Source organism: Cyprinodon tularosa, unplaced genomic scaffold (genome assembly GCF_016077235.1).
Source record: "Cyprinodon tularosa strain WSP-4 unplaced genomic scaffold, ASM1607723v1 ctg75, whole genome shotgun sequence".
In the NCBI taxonomy this organism is placed as follows: domain Eukaryota; kingdom Metazoa; phylum Chordata; class Actinopteri; order Cyprinodontiformes; family Cyprinodontidae; genus Cyprinodon; species Cyprinodon tularosa.
Window position 1 is genome coordinate 1,356,784 of NW_024039507.1, and position 22,037 is coordinate 1,378,820.

General features: G+C 38.3%; 1 protein-coding gene across 1 annotated transcript; it reads left to right on the top strand.

Moving 5' to 3' along the window:
* Window positions 1-2,669: 2,669 nt before the first annotated feature.
* On the top strand, window positions 2,670-21,226 carry LOC119773211 (nuclear GTPase SLIP-GC-like). Its single transcript, XM_038270100.1, has 22 exons — window positions 2,670-2,748; window positions 3,191-3,303; window positions 5,473-5,514; window positions 5,618-5,656; window positions 5,889-5,947; window positions 5,989-6,059; window positions 6,150-6,239; window positions 6,445-6,538; window positions 8,652-8,868; window positions 8,944-9,177; window positions 9,589-9,783; window positions 9,895-10,070; window positions 13,022-13,115; window positions 13,202-13,289; window positions 13,363-13,484; window positions 13,864-14,040; window positions 14,112-14,266; window positions 14,391-14,508; window positions 14,633-14,741; window positions 14,826-14,959; window positions 20,150-20,231; window positions 20,380-21,226. Exons 1-22 carry the CDS (start codon window positions 2,682-2,684, stop codon window positions 20,442-20,444), a joined length of 2,541 nt encoding a protein of 846 aa, XP_038126028.1. The 5' UTR covers window positions 2,670-2,681; the 3' UTR covers window positions 20,445-21,226.
* Window positions 21,227-22,037: the final 811 nt, after the last annotated feature.

Here is a 22,037-nt window from a genome sequence, read left to right on the forward strand (position 1 = left end):
TTAGGCTATCATCAGTGGCAAATCTTGCCTGAGCCCACTCTAAGGCTCTTCCTGTTAGCTGAGAGAGGATGAAGGTTATTTTCTTGTAATCCGTGGAAAAACTGCCAGGGGAGTTCTGAAAAATCAAACGACACTGAAATAAAAATCCTTTGCAATCTTTCATGTTACCAGAAAATCTTTCTGGAAGACTTGGGCGGAACTCAGATGACGTCACTGCAGGTGACCTCGGAGGTGGAACTGGACCCGGAAATGGTTGTGGTGCTGGTGCAGCATTAGCGCTGTTCAAATAGTTAGCATAACTCTGTAGCATATGGTTATGAGTATCAACCAGGCGGTATAACTCACGGAGCGTTTGGGTTTGTCCTTGAATTTGGGCATCCTGCTCCTCCAATCGACGGGTGAGGTGATCTGCTGGGCCTTGAGTTTGGCCGCAGTGTTCTGTCATGATGGGTTCACTAAAAGCGACCCAAGTATGCAGAACACAACTGACGGACACAGGAATAAAAGTTTAACAAGTTTATTTAGATGCAAGCACACAGAATGTACTGGTTCTGGTTCGGGCCTGGACACTGGTTCACCGGAGTCTGCGTGAGAGACAGTTCAGTTAGCGTTGCAAGCTGGAGCTTGATTTCTTGAAGATAACTGATTGTACCTTGAGGGTTCTTGAGGTTAGCTTTGGGAGAGTCACTGTTGGATCTGGAGAGGAGTTCATCATCAGAGTCCGCTTGCTGCTTCAGCGTCTCACGTCTTAAAATGAACAGACCTTGGCTCGGGGTTTTCCAGCTCTTAGTCCTGAGCTGCATGGAGGTTCTCTATGATTCTTCAGGTTTGGCTCAGAGGGTCGGCTCGGCAGGTTAGCTCTTCCTGAGCTTCACAGAGGAGACACTGGTTTCCTGGAAGACAGAGACAACGGTTAGAATCCAGGCTGGATTCAAAGTCACAAAGTTACACTGAGGATCTAGGCTTAGGCGCTGACCAACTGGATCAACACTGCGGCGTTGAGGCAAGGTCTGAAGACAGCTTAAGTAGTGGATCCTCTGATGATCTTGATGGGCTGCAGCTGTGCAGGAGGCTCCCTCAGAAGGATCCACGGCGGACTCTGCTGGAGAAAGGTGGAACTTCTCCAGCTCCCAACAAAAGGTGACAAATATGTCAGCAAGATTAGGGGGTTAATTCTTCAAACAAACATGTAAGGTTACAATAGACCAAAGCACATAAATCTTTCTTACAAAATAAGAATATAGTCATGTTTATACTCATGCACAATTGTAACAGTATATCCTTTTTACTTTTCAATTGAATTTCTGAATTCCTCATAGCTTTCAACAAGTGACATAGTGCCCGTTCACATTTAGCCTGGTTAGACTGCATGGTGTGCTTATGTTGACAGCAACAATGATTATCCAAATCTATTTTGCACTTGTGACATTAAACAAGTGAGACATTTTGGTGAAACCCATTAATCTCACAAGGTCTGCCTTATATGGAAGTAAATCTGTGTCGCTGGGATTTGAATTAAAAATGCCACTGAAATTTAAATGTTGTATGTTTGTACTTACTGTTTCAGTGTTAAAATATACTCAGAACACATTTTTGACCTAAAAAAAAGCGCCACAAGCGTCACGTCACGTGACTAAGAAAACGTAACGGGATTGGCTGGGTGTTGGACACCACAATCCATTGCTAATGTCTGTGACCTGAAGTAACCCCTTCCCTTTTTACACTGAATTGAGACGCTGAATTTAAGACCGTGAAATAGAGCCAGTTGAATCTCAGAAGGCTGAAAATATTGAGTTTGAATTTTGAAATGATTAATTTTTTTATATGCAGATTTTTTAACACCGAAAAATAAGTATTAATAATGTAATCACTTTGAAATAGTAATGTGAATTTTTAGCTTGAAGAGAAAATAACAAATTAAATTTCAACTGTGCAGAAATATTGACAATGAATTTTTTTAGGTCAAAAATGCGTTGTGAATATATTTTAACACTGAAACAGTAAGTACAAACATACAACATTTAAATTTCAGTGGCATTTTTAATTCAAATCCCAGCGACACAGATTTACTTCCATAGCCTTAATTTAGTCAGAACAGGTAGTCCAAGTCTTGCTTTGCTGAGCGAGTTTTATCCGTTGAGACCTTTTTGCCATTGCATAACAAAACTGTAAAAACAACTGGCATGGATTTTAAAACACATGAGTATGACAAATACCTTCCAAGGTTTTTGCCTCTTTAATTCGGTAAAAGTGAAACCATTCAAGTGTTTTTTCTGTTTTCTCACTCTCATTATTCGTTTCTTAAACCCCTCCTCCTTTCTCTGAGTTTTTTCAACAGACTATTACTACTGTTAGTACAGGTTCATCTCTCCATGCAACTTGGCTGTTAGTTTCAAAGCAGGTGGCATTTTGTGTTCACATTCACAAGTCTTTTTCCGCTCCTTAAGATAATTTCGTTCCCTTCTGTTTTTGCTCTTTTTAAGTTTTCTCATTCCTTCTCCCTGACATAACTCTTCGCTTTACCTTCAGAAACAGGAGAATATTTTCACTCTAAAGTCTAATTTTCAACTGTAAAAAGTTTATTCTAACTGGATTTCTTCAATGTGCATGCTGGAAAAATTACTTATGGTAGTTCCAATACTGACAGTATGATTATTTCCTTTCAGTTTCAGTTTTTTGAAATGGATACCTTTTTGCGTGACAAACTAAACCAGTGGGGTCTCAATGAATTCATAAAAAAATTTGAAGGTAAAGTATTACAATACATGACAGTTGATAAGGAGAAGTCCTATGTGCATTGTATCCTCAGCTTTAATTGTTGTTTGGTGAATATCTTTAATATTTCTTCATGATCTTTTCTTTGTATAATATTTTTATTCATTAGAAAAAAATAATTTATATGCTTGTCAAACATAAATAACTTTAGGGTCAATTATCTTGCATGGACTTAGATATTAGTTTCATTACATAAATGTTTCCGCCTTTTCTCTTTGTAATAAAAAGATGAGGCAAACAATGTAAAAGCTCAGCACTTTATTCAAATCGAGGGTTAATCATCTACGATATGGCATATATTGTCCTTTATCAATTTGAGTTAGATTAATAGTCGCAGTCTTTCAAAAATTAGCAGTTTGCATTCTTTATAAATCTTTGTTCTACAGCTGTAAATAACTAAATTTCTGAATCACAGATGAAGGAGTGGATAAAGAGAGTCTTTATTGTCTGGAGGATAAAGATATTTTAATATTGATACCAAAAGTGGGACAGAGGGCTCGGTTTAAGAAGAAACTCAGGATGTTAAAGGTATTGTTTAAACATATCTATCTATAGATCTACAGTATATGGATATATAAATATGTATATATGTATTTCATTGTATATGTAATCGTTAGGGCTGCAACTAACGATTCATTTGCAAATCGATTCATCTGTCGATTGTTTTTCAATTAATAATCAGATAGAAAAAGTCTCCTTAAAAAATACTTTTTACAAAATTAAACCAACTGAAACTAAAACTTGTGTTATGGATAGAGCATACTAAAGGATGGAAACGTTTTTTTTTTTTTTTTTACCTTAAATGCAAACTGTTGATATATTTTTTGACAATCTTGGTTTAATTACTGCTCTAAGGCTACGTTCAAACTGCAGGCCTTGATGCTCAATTCCGATTTTTTTGCGTGCGACTTGTATGTGATCTCCTTTGTGAACTGCAGTCAAACAACACGTGCACCGCATACGCAGTAGAGGGCGCAATGACTTCACAGGCCAGCATGCTCTTTTTTTCCGGACGTAAACTTGGATGGTAGTACCGGCGCGCATCTAGTGGTCTTTTCCAAACATAAAAACTAGTGCTGTCAAAATTATCGCGTTATTAACGTGTTAACGCGAGGCCATTTTAACGGCGATAATTTTTTTAACATGAGATTAACGCTATGTGGTTTTATGGTACAATTTTCCAAGTACATCCCACTGCAGCCTGCGGGAAGGCGGGGCTATTTTCCCCCAGTCTATGCATTTCTCATAGGCTTCCAGAGCGGAGCTCCTCAACGAAAGAAGACGCTCATACACTGGGTGACGCTAGTGCCTTTTCTTTAAGCCCCACCACCAACAAACACGTTGAGTGTCTGGTAACTAGTAGCAACCTGAAATACGCTGAGAAAACAGATTACTGAGGTGAAATGGAATCTGCTACGGCACTCCTGCTGTCTGTGTACGCCACAGGTCGGTATCGTGTGTGTGTGTGTGTGTGTGTGTGTGTGTGTGGGTGTGTGTGTGTGTGTGTGTGTGTGTGTGTGTGTGGGTGGGTGTGCGTTCTCATTTTTGTTAAGAGGCTGAAAAGTAACTTTCTAGAGTATAGACTACCTCCATCCAGTGATGTCGGTCTATTGATTTTGATGTATTGATTGAAAATTGTTCATTATTATCTTGGTTAATTAACATCTAATGTTAACTGTACTACATTTTATAGCAGTAGGGTAAAATGCTTGTCTTTGTTCAAAAGACTGTATTAACTGTAAAGACTGTCTTTTACATCAGCCTGTTTTCAGGGCCTTTTTTTTTGGCTACATGCCTCCCCATCTTCTTGCCATATGTTTCTATGGCATAAGTCAGTGTCTGTGACCTGTTTTCATTTTAAAAAAAGAACATTGGCACAAACCTAGCCTGTATGTATTTTTTTGTATGTCATCGAGAGTATTTAAATGATTTTCAATCAGGAAAAAAATGTGCGATTAAAATGCGATTAATCGCGAGTTAACTCAGGCATTGATGCGATTAATCGCGATTAAAAAAATGTAATCGATTGACAGCACTAATAAAAACACAATCTTTTCAATATGGGTAAACATAAATACTGCTCTCTGCATTATCATCCGCCATGGTTGTTGTTTTTCTTGCCGCTTCTGCATAGTGAGACGCATAATTGTGACGTTTGTCGGGTATTAATAACATTCAGGTTGGATGAATGCGACCTGGCCGTTCACACACAGGTCGCGTTTGAAAAGATCAGATTCGTATCGGATTCAGGACCACATAGCCAAGTGGCCTGGGTCGCATTGGAAAAAATCAGATCTGTGTGGTTCAGACTGTCATGAAAAGATCAGATCCAGGTCGCATATGGACAAAAAAATTGGATTTAGGTCACTTCAGGCTGCAGTGTGAACGTAGCCTAAGTCGGTTGCTCTGTCAGCTAAGGGCATGTTTTGGAGTCTCTAAACTCTATTTAACAATTAATCCATTACTAAATTAGTTGACAATTATTTCAATATTTAATCTAATTAATTTTTAATAATTAATTTAATCTGATTAATTGCTTATATACTCAAACTATAGAGCATATAAACAATTAATCAGATTGATTGAATAATATATATATATATATATATATATATATATATATATATATATATATATATATATATATAGTATACTGTATATATATAAATAAATAAATAACATGGCCTTTCTTTTTAGGAGGAAGAAAGTAAAAGAAATGGAGAACTTGGTCCTAAAGCGGTAAGCCAAAGCTATTTCATCCATGAAAGTGTAACAGACATTAAACAATGAATATATTTTCCTAGGCACATTAATGGTTTAACAAAAATAACTATTCCTACAGAGGCAACAGCAAGAAAAAGATGCACCTGGTTTATCCAAGGTAAGGGGGACTACAGTTAAAGTGTTTTATATTAGTATTTAGGAGCCCTTGCTCTCAGGCTTCTGAGTATAACATAGTACAATGAAATGCTCCTGAAGTTACTTAGCCCCTAAATAGCATTCAGCAGTTATTAATTTATTTTTTTATTCATTTGAAAATTAATTCTTCAAATATGCTTTAAAATACTTATAAACCATTAGGGAACATAAGCCTCATAAAAACAACGGAACAGAGCAAAGAGGTCAGTAATGAGACTGTGGAGCTCAAACATGTGCAGTTACTACTCTATATGTCTGGTCACATGTTCTTGTTATAAATCTATTCAAAACAAGTTCTTCACTGGGATATTTTTTTTTTTTTGTTTTTTATCCACAGGTTGTGTCCTCGGCAAGTAATATATATGGTACACAAAATGTCTTAATCTGATTCTCAAGTAGTTTGTTATTTGATCGAACTAATATTGAGATAACCAATTAATTATTTTTGGAAAAAGGAAAAAGAAAAAGTGAAATTGAGCTTCAGGAGAAATCTAAAGAAGACAAACCAGCAGTAAAACGGCAGCGTGGCAGCTTTCAAAACTCTGGTATTTATTTTTTTTAATAATAGTGCCAAATTAATATTGATATAAATATATAAAACCCTTTTAGGTAAATGCTGGATATCAACAAAAATAAAATTGTTGACCAATGTGTAGTTTAAACATGAGTTAAAGTTACAATAACATTAACTTTGCTTCACATTCATTGGTCAGTGTTGCTGTTCAGTCTTTGTATTGTTTTCACCAACAGAAGAAATGATATTGAATGACGTAAAAAACATTATGGCCCATGTTCATACTAACCTAAGCAATCAAGACAGCACAGATCTTAATGAATTCCTAAAGTAAGTATGTTTTGTGTCTTCCTCTTTGTGCCCAACAAATAAAGCTTTGGTGGGTTAGATTAACTGTTTTTTAAAGTTGTCAGGTCTAGTCCCTGGGTTTTATTGTTTTTTTTTTTTTTTCTTTACTGTAAGTGTTGTTTTCTTCATGTACACTATGGACCTGGTCTTCAAAGATTCCAAATAGGAGGTGTTAAAATTGCACATACATTTTTTTTATACCAGCAATAATTGGGTATGTTGCTGGTGATCTATGTAGATTTCTCACAAATGTTAAAACCTGCAAACAGATTTTGTTCCTTCCATTAAAAAAGCAGATTGTGCATTCTACAAGCAGTTTGAGAGTCGCAATATAAGAAAAAATATGTTCAAAGTAATGGAATTGAACAAAATAATGTGCACCTCATAGCCTTCTCAAAGCATGACAAAATAGGTAAAAGAAAATAAAGCATAACCTTGAATAAATATGTTTTAATAAATAGATGGGGGAAAAAAAATCCCTGTTGTAAAGAAATAGGCAGTCTCTTCCATATCTCCCCCCTTCATTCACATGTCTCTTTTCAACCCGTTTTTATAACCATGCTACAACATTCAAGTTGACTTATTGCTTTTAGATTTATTAGCTGTATAAAGATTGTTGTCTTGCAATGGTGCCAGCCTGTATAATTTTTTTTCTTTCTTCAGATTATTCTACTATTCCTATTTCTGACGGTCCAATTACAGTATGTTTCCATGCACCCAGAATATTTCTCCATCCTTTGGTCCAGTGGTAGATAATTTTATGTGTCAGTTTCCACCTTACTTTCAGAAATAATAAAAAACACACAAAAATTTGGCTGCAGTTGAGTTTTCGATTTGGAAAATTGCTTTGTGTATAGTGACTGTTTACATTTGCATTTCCTCCATATATGGATTTGCCCGGGTGGTCATTAGATTATGATCTGCATATTCACGAAGGAAAACATGCAAAACAGGGTTGGCACAATCCTGTCTGCTGAATTGCAAAGACAAAGCACTTTGAATTTTCTTTGAATATTTGCTCTGTGCATACAAACATGTTTGCGCCTGTTTTAAGACTTACAAACATTCTCCTTTTCTTCATTTGGCTCCCCTGCTAACACCAAAAATATTCATGGCATAAAATGGTTAAAGAACATGCTGATTATGTAACATGAGGCTCTCTCAGACTTGTGTGGCTTTTTTCTACACAACTTGTTTTAAGAGAGATTTTCCAACCATAATATCTGACTTGGCTCAATCGATATAAACATCCTACTTTGTCAGGTACACTCCCCAGGCCCTAAAAACAAAAACTGCCAAATACTGTAGCTGTTGACAAAGAACAAATTGGACAAGCTCCTACTGCTGCACTTCGGGCCCATTTCAAACCAGTAAGAAAAAGTTGCGCCTAAATATTTAGTACCCCAATAACAACAACCAGTTTCTTTAGCGTCTTCTACTCAGGCTTGTGTGCTTACCACAGTACCAAGACAGCGCTTCTAAATGTGTCAAATTAAAATGAAGAATAAAGAACTATAGTGCTGGTAGTAGAGGACCTCAGGCGAGCATTCAAGACGGTTAATCACTCTATTCTATTGGAGCACCTTAAATCTCACTGATGGATAGGGACTTTTTGTGATTCTACAGAGCAACAGTGGTGTAAGAGGTAGGGGTACGTCCGGTTTCTGGTTTAAGCCCCAGTTCAACTGTCTTTCTCCATCACTGTGTCCTTTTCATTGATTGCTATTGGTGGTCAGAGGGTACTGTACGGCAGTCTTGCTTGTGTCAGTCTGCCCCAGTCCAGCTGAGGTTTATACAGTGTGATTGACTAAATGTAGTATAGTGGATTTAGGGTTCAAATACTGGTCATTTACTTTCAACATCAGAGACGATGATACTCACATGTGAGGTTATATCTACAAGCTACCAATATCTGTTTCGGTCCCTAAGAATACAAGGCAGAGCTGATCACTCTATGGTTATAACTTGATCTTGGCGTAGAAATCATGCGAGTAGGATGTTATTTATCAAGCTGCACTATTCCGACACAGTCTGAGACATGCCAAGCTAACTTTTGAAGGTTAACGTAATTAATGTTTCTCAAATTTTTTTACAGGACCAAAATTAAAGATCTGGAGATGGACAAGAGGGAGTTAGTTGGTGTATTTGGTAAAACTGGAGCTGGAAAGACTTCATTGATAAATGCTGTTTTAGGTGTACGGACACTTTTGCCATCAGGAGATGTTGATGCATGTACCTCGGTCATGATTAAAGTGGAGTCAAATATGCACAACTCAAAGTATGAAGCAGAGATAGAGTTTATCACCAAAGAGGTAAATAGAGATTTTAAACAGTTTCCTCATTTTCTATGTAACCTAAAACATCTCAGGGTTTTTCATTCTTTTTAGGAGTGGGAAGACGAGGTGGGAACCATAGACCACTCTTTTGAAGATGATGGAGAGCAGGAGAGGCACGACGACGATGATGATATTGATAGCCGTTATGACCTTTTTGAAAAGCTTTCAGCAGTGTATGGAGAAGAATGGAAACAAAAATCCTTGCAACAACTCATGGATATTAAAAACTTCAGAGAGATTCCAGAATTTCTTGAGTCCACAAAGAAGATTTTAACTTGTGAATCTGTAAGATTGATTAAACAACATCTTGTGGTTCTGGTCTTATAAAAGTGGTATAATACTACATAAAAACAAATGGGAGTCTCCTATCAGAGAAAAAAAGCATACAAAACTTATTTATGTTTAAAGGAAACCTAGTCCAAGTCCAGACCGTCAATGTCTAGACCTAAACTGAAATTATATTCTGTAAAAGACTGTAGAAGAATTTTATTTAAAAAAAGATCTTTCACCTAGCTGCTGTAAAACCAGCAAGAATTTAAATCTCTAGAAACATATGAAGAAAAGCACTCTTAGAGCTGGGGACCGACCCCAACGATTCCCTCAAAAATGGGGGTCTACAAAGTAAAATCTTTTGTGCTTTACTTTTCATTTATAATTGTGGACTGATGTGTTTCCTCTGTCTCTATAATCTTCAAGGCCAAGGACTTATCTTCAAAAATTGTTAAATACACCAGACAAGGAGGCAATAGAGAGATACAAAGGTGGTATTGGCCACTTGTGAAGTGTGTGACTGTCAAAGTGCCAAATAATGATTTTCTCCAGCATGTAACTCTGGTGGACCTTCCTGGGAATGGAGATCGTAACAAGAGCAGGGACACAATGTGGAAAGGGGTAAATGACTTGTTTATACTGCGGACCTGTCCTCATCGTAAATTATTCTTATAAACTTATATTTCAAAAATACATTTAAGCTTAATTCTCATTAAAAATCTATCACTTTAGATTGTTGGAAACTGTTCTGCTGTGTGGATTGTATCTGAAATCAACCGGGCAGCAGCAGATAAAGAATCCTGGGAGATCCTAAAAAGTGCAAGCAGTCTCCTGGGAAACGGTGGCGAGTGTCGACACATTCACTTTATCTGCACCAAGTCTGATGTATTAGGAGATGTACATGATAAGTAAGTTCACTATCATACTGAAAGTGGAGGGTTTATAGAATTCAGACATGAATCAATCTAGGCTCAATAATTGCAGCATAAATCACTATTTAGTCTTCAAAAAACACAACAATAACACTTCAATAAACTATGGGTGTTTCATTATCTAGGGATATTATCTGCCAAAAAGATGATGGTACATAAAGAAGAAAAAGATGACCTGAATTAAAGGGTTATATAAATAATTTTCAAAGATAACCTGCTCAAGACTTTTTAATAACTGTAACTAGAAGAGATGTTTATGGTTTAAATTAAAAGATATGACTAAAAATACTGCAAAAGTAACCCTCCTGCAGTTTATGGAAACTTTCAAATACCGAAAAAGTAAAACTAAATGCATTTTCTGAATTTATGCATGCTAAAAAAAAACAGTTTTCTCCTTTGTTTATGATTTAAAAAAAAATAAAACAACATAAACTCCATAGCCAGTGAATTCTAATTATTAAGTCTAATTTGACAATATCCATCCATCCATCCATCCATCCATCCATCTTCTCCTGCTTATTCTGTCAGGGTTGCGAGATGCCGATGACTATCTTAATTGGTGAGAAGTGGGAAACACGATAGACATGTCGCCAGTCTGACACAGGCAACTGATTCGGCAATATTAAATTAGAAAATACCAGATTATCAAACATTTTTCAAAGAACTCCATATATACTTTATCGTTCAAAAGTTTGGGGTCACCCAAACAATTTTGTGTTTTCCTGAAAAGTCACACTGACCCTGAAATCCCACATACTCCGTCAGTGCTCCGCTCCGCCCCGCTGCGTTCCAGACCACCTGCGCAAAGCAAAGCCTATAGCCGCCGCTGTGGTCCCGTCCGCTCCGCTCTGAGTTTCTTGGAGATCGTAGAGAGCATGCGCGAGATGAACCAGGGTTTCCGCGGATCATTAAAAATAATTACAATTCATTCATTTTTTCTTTAAATCAAGGCCTTAATTGGCACTAAAATTAATTAAATATGTTTATCGTTGCATTTATGATTCTTTAATAAAAATGCTTATAAAAACAATTTCGTCCGATATATTATATCGCTATTAATTTGCGTGAAACTGATCATAAAGCCGTATGTTCGGAAAGGAAGCTCCAGGCGGAGAAAAAGCTAGAGGATATATATATACGTATATGTGTGTGTGTGTGTGTGTTTACATACATACAGGAGTCATGGAACTGTGCTTACATCTCCTTCATATTTCATGTACACTAATAACTTGTGTACATGGTTCCTGTTGATGGCATTAAAATAATTTCTAATAGCATTAAATTAGAGTCACTCATTCCTGTATGAACCCTGTGAGCGCTTAATTTAATATGGCATATTAAAAAAATCCCACCATCATCCAGCATATGTTCAGTTTCTGCCCAAATATATAAATATATATTTGTAGATTTTTGTAACAGAGATAAGGATAATTCAAAAGTGCTTTTTTTGATTGAACTTGTTCTCTACTCCCAAACTCAGCATCTCTTTTCATTCCTATAATAAGAAGTTTCTTTTGAATGGATTTGATTAAAGTCCCTCGGTATAAAATCGTTGGTGAATAACCAATAGTTTGATCCAATCATTTAAATAAACGGTGTTAGATTTTTTTTTTTATATATAGCTATATATAAGAATTGTGCTATAATTTCTAGTCACCGATCTGTTGCTGCTATGTTTTAATTTGACGAACCGGAATTTGTCGATGTTCTTTTTCCTGTTTGGTGCGATTGCAATTGCGGATCTTGACCTGGCCGGACCGGAGCAAAAAATAGCTCGGCTCCGTAATTTGTTGGTGACGGACGGAGAAGACGTATGTGGACGGAGACGTGCGGAGGAGTAGCGGTGGATGTGGAACAGCTATCATTGATTTCCATGAAAGACAAGCGCTCCGCACGACGTACGTCAGCGGGGCGGAGCGGAGCGCTGACGGAGTATGTGGAATCTGGGGGTTATACACCACCATATGTTGTGAAATGAATAGAAAATAGAGTTAAGACATTGACAAGGTTAGAAATAATGATTTGTATTTGAAATAAGATTTTTTTTACATCAAACTTTGCTTTCGTCAAAGAATCCTCAATTTGCAGCAATTACAGCATTGCAGACCTTTGGCATTCTAGCTGTTAATTTGTTGAGGTAATCTGGAGAAATTGCACCCCACACTTCCAGAAGCAGCTCCCACAAGTTGGATTGGTTGGATGGGCGCTTCTTGCGTACCATACGGTCAAGCTGCTCCAACAACAGCTCAATGGGGTTCAGATCTGGTGACTGCGCTGGCCACTCCATTAACGATAGAACACCAGCTGCCTGCTTCTGCTCTAAATAGTTCTTGCACAATTTGGAGATGTGTTTAAGGTCATTGTCCTGTTCTAGGATGAAATTGACTCCAATTAAGCGCTGTCCACTGGGTATGGCATGACGTTGCAAAATGGAGTGGTAGCCTTCCTTATTCAGAATCCCTTTTACCCTGTACAAATCTCCCACCTGCTCAAAGGAAGGTCAGTTTTGTAGCTTCTGTAACGAGCTAAACTGTTTTCAGATGTGTGAACATGATTGCACAAGGGTTTTCTAATCATCAATTAGCCTTCTGAGCCAATGAGCAAACACATTGTACCATTAGAACACTAGAGTGATAGTTGCTGGAAATGGGCCTTTATACACCTATGTAGATATTGCACCAAAAACCAGACATTTGCAGCTAGAATACTCATTTACCACATTCACTATGTATAGAGTGTATTTCTTTAAAGTTAAGACTAGTTTAAAGTTATACTCATTGAAAAGTACAGTGATTTTCCTTTAAAAATAAGGACATTTCAATGTGACCCCAAACTTTTGAACGGTAGTGTATGCTCAGTACTTGCTACAAATTAGCTTGCATATTAATTGTGAAAAACAGGTTTTACCTGTAAATGTTGTCTTTTAGTTCAGCAGCTGATCTTCAGGCCTTAATCCTCAAAAGAAACATGAAAGCAAAGCTAGCAGTGAACAAAGAATTCAACAAGATAACCATGGTTAAGGTAGGCATCAAACATCTAAATATTTGTAAGAGTAATGCCCCCATTTTAAAATCAACCAAATAACAAAGAAGCAAAACATTTCACAGAAATATTTCAGCGAAGGGTGTTTCAGAGTGTTCACAGTGAGCTCAATGGAGTTTCTGAAAAGAAAACACCTTAATCCAGAGAACACCGGTAAGTTAAAACCAAAAAGAAATCCGATGTACTGTAATCTCACCTTTATATGAACATGAATATCTTTTCTAAGAAATCCCAGAGCTTCAAGATTTTTTGAAAAATCTGAATGACTGTCACTCAGAGACATTAAACTATGTTTCTGGAGCTTATGGAATCCTGTCTTTGATTCAAGGAGCCAGCATGAGAAAAGCGGTAAAGTTGAGAAGATCTATCTATCTATCTATCTATCTATCTATCTATCTATCTATCTATCTATCTATCTATCTATCTATCTATCTATCTATCTATCTATCTATCTAATCACTAAATATTAGCCAGTTTCTATGTGAGGCTCCTTCTATGTGAGCTTTCTTCTTTTACCTGACTAATGGTGGTAACAATTTTTGCCCCAATCTTTGGTTAAAACTACCTCTGTTCTGTCCTTATACTACTAACCTAGAATTTGCAATAAAGTAATATCTCAGTGGATTTTTGTGTTCAGAATCAGTAATAAGCTAGAAATAAAATTGTTAATGATGAAAAAAAAAAATGTTTTATAGATTTGTATGAAGACTTTGCTTGATTCTTTTAGGCTGGTGTTAATAAGGTTGTGAGTAAACACCTTCAAAGAAAGCTCAATTCTCAACTTGTTGGAATCAGAAAGGAAATGGGAATGATATACGCCACATTTGGAAAATGTCTTGATGAAGGAGTTGAAATATCCAAAAATTCATGTGACCAAATCCTGAAGTCCATCTTGCATCTTGCAGTATGTAGTCTCATAGTTACAAAACGTGTTTTTTTCTTCTTCTCTTGATATTGTTTCTGCGTTTTTTCCAGAGAAAGAGCGGAAGTGCCCAATATAATATCATGAAGAATGCTGTGAAAAATGGTGGCATCCACATACCTAAAAAGGGGAAAGAAATAAATTTCAACATGAAATTATCTGCATCATTGAATAAGAGCATTGACGAAGAATTCAGAAAAACCTTCCCGTAAGAGCTCCATTAACACAGTGACAAAATACATAATTATAAGCATTACACAATACAACTACAATATTAAACTGATATCAAGAGTTTAGTGTACTGACAATTCAAATGTGTTGACCTTTTTCAGTGTTGAAGGAAACTGTGGTCCCTTTAATGGAGTGATCAATACGTTTTCACTTGATACTGAAAGATTACAAGAAAAGTACAAAGATGCAGAACTGCAGTTGATATTTCTCAAGACAGAGGTAATTCATCAGAAAAATAAAATTTTGCTCTTATATACATTAAACTAGAAATGCTCTAAATATTCAGTCTAAAAAGAAGAGGCATTATGTGACTGGTTTACATGGTTGACTACATTCTACTTAGGAGGAAAAGCTCAAGAAAAAACTGAATAAAATTACTCGTGATGGAAAGAAAAAAGTCTACATCAGTCTAACAAAGACAGTTGAAGAAATTATGCAAGAGTGCTATAGAGGTAAGAAAGACCAGTGATTTTTCCCATCAAAAAATGTATGCTATAACTACTGGATTGGAGAAAACTGAATCCTCTCTTTTGCAGAAGCAGCACAGTTTCAAGGAAAGAACACACTGCAGAACATCAGAGAAACTATAAAAAGACATGTAAACAATAACAAGGACACCATGTTTGCAAAAGCTAAAGACGTCATGATGGAGAAACTCATGAAATTGATGGTTTGTGTAGAAATTAAAACTGAGCTGTCTTTATACTTTTTTCTCCATAGTGTCCATAGTGAAAAAATATCAGTCAAATCCTGTCATTTTGAGTTTTTTTTTTTAGTTACTTTTTTTTTTTATAGATTTTGTCAGTTTACAAGCACAAAGACTTATGGTGGTGGTTTAATCCGAGCTGGTTGACAAGGTGATCTGCTGGGCAGAATTGTGGGACTAGAAGACTGAGGGAGCTGACGCCGGGGCTTCACTCAGACTCGGGATATAGAGGTCCTGCTCGGTGATGCAGGTACCGTGAAGTGTCCATGATGAGCAAGCATGAAGCGACAGTGGAGAGGAAAAACTCCCCTTTGGGAAGAAACCTCTGGCAGAACCGGGCTCAACATGGTGGTCTTCTGCCGGACCAATGCGATGAGGCGAGGGATGGTGACAACTGGGATTAATACTCTCTGATGAGGCTGAGGTGAAGTCGTGTCATGGAGGACGATTCAGCTGCGATGGCGGAGAAGGGGATGGAGGTGGGTGAATTGTCGTCTGGATCGAAATCCGACATTGCGATTGCAGGATAGCGGCTGTGGTGAGATTTGAGGGAGTTATAAAGTGGAAGCAGGACGCTGATTGGGCTTCGTGGTGGAGTAGTTCGAAGCTGATTGGCTCGCTTCAGAGACGGATCGGCTTCTGATTGATGGAGGTAAGTCAGAGTTTCTTCAATTGAACTTTCGCTAGAGCTTCATTTCAATCTGAAAAACTCACACAGAGAGAAAAGATAATTAGAAGAATTTATTGATAAGAAAGTATAGTCTTTGGCGCTCAGACCTCGGCAGGAACATTCATGCTGAATTATGCTTTAACATGCATGAGTAGATGAATGTGAATAGGGATGTTCCCCCAAAAAGCCGAGGTCGAGGCCGGAGAGTCTGTATGCTCGTAGGGCATACGCTAGGGACAGAATAAAGAATGCGTAATGAAATGCTGAGAAGGTTTGCGAACAACTTACCGAGCCAGGTTGTTGATGAGGATGGCGACCACGGTTGACGCCGAGAACTTACCGATGATGATTTACCCATGATGATGATGATGATCCCATGATGATGATGATGATGATCCCATGATGATGATGATGATCCCATGATGATGATGATCCCATGAGGATGATGATGATCCCATGATGATGATGATGATCCCATGATGATGATGATGATGATCCCATGATGATGATGATCCCATGATGATGATGATGATCCCATGATGATGATGACGATGATGATCCCATGATGATGATGACGATGAACCCATGACGATGATGATCCCATGATGATGATGATGAATCCTGCGGATGATGAATCCTGCGGATGATGATGATGATGATGATGATGATGATGATGATGATGATGATGATGATGATGACGACGACGCATCCCATTATGATGATGATGATAATGAATCTTGCGGATGAGTCTGATAATGAATCTTGCGGATGAGTCCATATAGAACATATAACATGACGGGATACAGACATGACGAGACGCAGACATGGTGCATATTGATGCATTGGAAATGCAAGCAAAATGGCGTAAGGGATGCATGACGAGACACAGATAGGGAGCATGTGATGCATAGGGAATGAATCTTGCGGATGAGTCTGATAATGAATCTTGCGGATGAGTCTGATAATGAATCTTGCGGATGAGTCCATATAGAACATATAACACGACGGGATACAGACATGACGAGACGCAGACATGGTGCATATTGATGCATTGGAAATGCAAGCAAAATGGCGTAAGGGATGCATGACGAGACACGACGAGACACAGATAGGGAGCATGTGATGCATTAGGGAATGAATCTTGCGGATGAGTCTGATAATGAATCTTGCGGATGAGTCTGATAATGAATCTTGCAGATGAGTCTGATAATGAATCTTGCAGATGAGTCTGATAATGAATCTTGCAGATGGTAACATATATGAAGAATTGATGCATTAGGGAATGCATGCTAAATGTGTCAAGGATGCATGACGAGACACAGACCAGACGTGACGTGACACACAGGAGAATGCATATAAATGCCCGTCATAAAGGTGAGATTGCATGAATGCGAGCCAGAATGAAGATAGCATGAATAGCAAGGAGACAGCATGGAAGACTGCATGAAGCAGGGAATAATAAAGAAAACTGATAAGGAGTGGGAGTAGAAAATGAGTTAGAGGATGGTCGTGATTAGGTCAGAAAATTAAGAAAATGAGTTGAACCACCACCAGTATTTGTAATAGAGTTACCTAGAGGCAGAGAGAGCACTGAGCTGAGAGAATTGGTGAGAGTTCTGGGCGGATGAATGAGGTATAGGCTGGTAAACCATCGGCCCAGAGCTGAGGGAAGCCTCAGAACCCCGCGAGTAGCTGCAATGCAGCTGCTCGGTCCAGAACGAATGCCCAGATTACCTACTAGAGGGAAGGCCACGTGATTCTAAGAGTATCCTGAGGTGGTGAAGGAACCATGAGTGGACGTAGGGTAACGCTTGGGCGAATAAAAGTGCTTGAATGCCTGAACATGACGCGCCGAGATGATGAAACGTTAGTGACTGCTGCCAGTGATGCTTCTGATGAAGGCATGAGAGACTGGGAGGAGGAGTGACTATTAGTGGCTTCAACTACTACGAAGTTATCGCAGTGGGCGGACGCGATTCCTTCCCAAGCCCCACGATGCAAGCTAGCTAGGGTTAGACCTCACACAAGCATAATGGGTGTGAATAAAAGAGGCCATGAACCCGTGAACCACCTGTCCTGAAGAACCCCCCAAAACCTACGGATGCAGCATCCGTAAAATTTTTGAAGCATGGCAGGAGATAGATAATGTCGACATAGAAAAGAAATTTTGTTCCAATTTAGAAGCAGTCAGACCATAGGATCCGAACGGCAGCCTACGTTCAGTAATCTGACCAAGGAGAGGGACGGAAATTGCCGGATCAAGCAACTGGGAATGAAAGCGCGGCCTTGAGAAATAAGCGCATGGCAAATTAGCTGACCTAGCAGGGAGCGCAATTGGCATTTAGAAATGACTGATGGAGAACATCAGTTTTGTGTTTTTTTTTTGTTTTTTTTGTTGTTTTTTTTTGTTTTTTTTTTGGAAGAAGAAGAAGACAGAACGATAATCAGAAGTAATAATAAGGGGTGGTAAGATGACGGGCTGCTAAGACTGAGGTACGATATATAAAGCGTGCACGGCGGGGACAGACTGATCGGATGGCCCTCCTGCAGAAGCTCTGAGTAATCACAATAGATGCTGAATGCGGCCAAAAAAAATAAATTTTGGCCAATAGAAAGATCTCTGGTAGACGGAGATCGGATGATTTAAGGAAAACTGTGACGTCACCTGCTGATCGACTTCAGGGGAGGGAAGAATAAGAGACTAAATTAAAATATTCCCCTGAATAATTTAGAACGAGGCTAGTGAAAATATCAGCATGTGTGTTAATATAAGTATGCCTGATAGAGGCAGACGAAGCATAACAGCAAACTCAAATAGATAGAAAATTATGAATGAAAACATGGTTGAATACGTCTTACCCTAAAGGCCCATTCATACCTTGTGTAAAAGACGGATACGGATACGTGTGGAGTGTTTCATACGTTCTAACCGTCGATTTCGTCCGTACTTTGACACGAAAATTGGGAGCTTACGCTTACGGACGAAACGGATCAATACGGAGCAATACTACCGGAAACGGTGGGGGTGCTATTGAGTTTTTAGTACAAAATGTCAACAAAATCAGGTCTTGGACCATCGCCATGTTTTGATCAATGACCAATCATTGGCGCCCAGCACTGTCACCTAGAGGAAATACGGGTTATTGCGCACCTCAACGGACGGAGGTATGAAGGAGTCAACGGATAGAACGTACGGACAGAAATACGGACGTGCAGGCCAAACGTGAGGTATGAATGGGCCTTAAGGCTGGCCCTGGCGGGCGTTCCCTAATGTGAATGAGGGGAGGGGGAGGTCCGTCTGAGCAGACAGCGGCAGGGATGACGTGGCAGTGCAGGGATTCCCACGTTTGGAGCGTGCGGACAGCGTCGAAGGATTGAGTGAGAGAGTCCGGTGGAGCGGAGTGAGGCTGAGAGCTGTTAAACGCCAGAAGGACTAGACGGGGGAGCTGCTATGAATCAGGAAGCTGAAGAAGTTCCGAGGCTGCATCGAACGATGAGAAGGAGCGGGCGCAGCGGTGGCTGCTGCTGGGACAGATCCGGGAGGCCTTCTGCGCCTGGCGAGGGGAGCGGAGGACTTGCATGTCTTTTGCGGCCAGGAATCGGAGCGGATTGAAGCGGAAGGCGAGGGAGATGAATCACGAGGAGGTAGGAGGGAGGCTCGTTAAGACATCTGAGCAGAGTTTAGGTCGGAGCCTGGCAATATACCCTTGGAGTGTAACGCGGAAGAAGGAGATGAGAGCGGCTAGACGGGAGCTTCTCCGAGCGGGGAAAATTGAATTGTCGTCTGAATCGAAATCCGACATTGCGATTGCAGGATAGCGGCTGTGGTGAGATTTGAGGGAGTTATAAAGTGGAAGCAGGACGCTGATTGGGCTTCGTGGTGGAGTAGTTCGAAGCTGATTGGCTCGCTTCAGAGACGGATCGGCTTCTGATTGATGGAGGTAAGTCAGAGTTTCTTCAATTGAACTTTCGCTAGAGCTTCATTACAACCAAAACACAGAGCTGCATCATTGTAAATTGAGATGAAAATTGTATTTTTTAACAAAAGATAAAGACTCTGCTAAGAAGGAAAAAGTGTTTTTTTAACCAGATTTTACTCCCAGAGATGGACAATTATGTCCATCTTCCCTTTAAAAATAGCCTCTGTAAGACTGGGTGGAGAGTCTTTGAGCATTATCTTTGAAATTGCTGCACCAGTTTAATTTATATCTGGACACTGACTCTGATCCATAACATTAATATTTCTGTTGTATGTTACCATTCTCTTGACTTCAAAGTTGTCCTGTATTTACCTTTTTGTTAGCCTAGAATAAATTTAGGGCTGTTTCTGAGTGGCTGCTTAAAAGATCCATCCTAAGATTCCTAAGCACTTTTAAGTTAGATTAAGTTGTGATTAGCGGTGGTTTCTGAAATCTATTCTCGCTAAGCGGGAAAAGTGTTTGAGAACAGATTTTACACTCATGGTTCTTTTTATGCTAAACTAGGTGGACATCCTGGGAGTTTTGGAAAAAGAAATGATGGAGTCCATCGAGCTGTCTGTCGAAGCTGAAGACGACTCCATTCCAGGTTAAGTTACACAATACACAATATCCTTTCCTCCCTCCCCTAATTTGCCGTAATTGTGAATGGTTTGTTAACATAACTGTGAATATATTACTATGAATGCTTTTTATGTGTCCACAAAAATTCTAACCAAATTAAATTTCTCTCTCAGATGTGTCCACGGCGCTTTCAATGGTAAAGCAACGCTGGGTTCAGCTGCACAGCATAAATTCATAAATACCCTGAAACAAACAACACTTTTTAATTATAGTACATTCTTTTGTAAATGCCAATGTTTGCAACTTTTTTTAAGCTAATGTTAACCATGGACAAAATGTAATTTTAGTTATTTTTCTTTATGACACTATGAATCTATAATGATCCTTCTAGCTTTTGCAGTTATTTTCAATACTCTAGCACTTAGTTTCTTTCATCCTGTTACATATCCAGATATAAATGTAGCAATTGAACCGTTTTTGTGCAAACTTTATCAACTAAACACCTCCCTATTGATCAGAGTATCTAATTCTTTTAACCCATGTTTTTATTTATATGTATATGTTTTGAACTGCCAACATTTTGTTGTTTCAGATAGGGAAATTGTTGTTCTGTTAGGAGTGAATAGTAATAATAATATTAGTCCACCAGTTTTAAATAATGATAGATTGTTATTCAAAACTGTGCTTTGAATTGAGGAGTTTACAAATGTTCTCATTTTTACAAATTTAACTCAGCCCAAACTGCTTCAGTTAGGCTCTGCAATGAGATTAATAAAGTGATACCAAATAATAGAGATTAGAATTAATATGCTAGAAGTGAATCAGCTAGATTCAAAGAGCTCCTATATATAAATTCTTATACATATATTGTAGTTTCTGAATATATGTCTCGTAAATTGAAAAAAAAAATGGCTTCTGTAATTTTACTGGAATTCCACTTTGTTCCTAAATCAAAGATTGTAAGCATGTCTTCTGTAATCTAAAATGTATTTGAAAAGCAAATAAAAAAAGTAATCTTCATTTTCAGTCATAGATTTTTTTCCTAAAATAAGCTACATTGTGTTTATTATTATTTAGAGCCGAACAAATACACGAAGTTGAAGGTTAATGTGTACAAACAGCTTGATAATTTTTGTTCCCCTGTTTTCTTGAATAATGGGAAAAACTCCTGCCTTTCATATATTACTCAAGCTAGTCAGGAAAGTATGCAAATAGATCGTACTGGAGTGATGAAGAAAAGACTAAATCTAGACAACGAGTTTTTCATTGCTGCTAACATTATAACTTTGACTAAAAGTAAAGGCACCTGACTAGATTAAAATTGCAAATGCTCAGACAGCGTAGTTTAGATCCCAGCTAAGTCACAAACAACCCGTCTGCATTTCTATAAAATTTTCAATGCCCGACAAACCTGTTGAGAAGCAATCTCTGGTAATTGGCATCTCCATAGTCAAAAACGTGGCATTAGAGACATCAGTGATCATAGACAAATTTCTGTCAGGGGCTAAAATGGGCCACATTAACCTTTGGCAAAAAAGAATTTGCCAGGGCTAAATGTAAAGGTCCTTCTCAAAATATCAGCATTTTGTGATAAAGTTCCTTATTTTCCATAATGTAATGATAAAACTTGAACATTCATATATTTTAGATTTATTGCACACTAACTGAAATATTTCAGGTCTTTTATTATCTTAATACAAAAAATGGGCCCCAGGTGCCGCATTCCCCAGGTCAAGCCACTTTTGAATCAGAAACAGCGGCAGAGGCGCCTGACCTGGGCTACAGAGAAGCAGCACTGGACTGTTGCTAAGTTTTGCATGTCATTTGGTAA

Excerpts from the sequence above, each read along its gene's own strand:
- LOC119773211 (XM_038270100.1), top strand. The coding sequence starts at position 2,682 with ATGGATACCTTTTTGCGTGACAAACTAAACCAGTGGGGTCTCAATGAA. Across the intron at positions 5,948-5,988 it reads GTGCAGTTACTACTCTATAT|TTCTTCACTGGGATATTTTT; the intron begins GTCTGGTCACAT and ends ATTCAAAACAAG. Across the intron at positions 13,116-13,201 it reads ACAAGATAACCATGGTTAAG|AAATATTTCAGCGAAGGGTG; the intron begins GTAGGCATCAAA and ends AACATTTCACAG.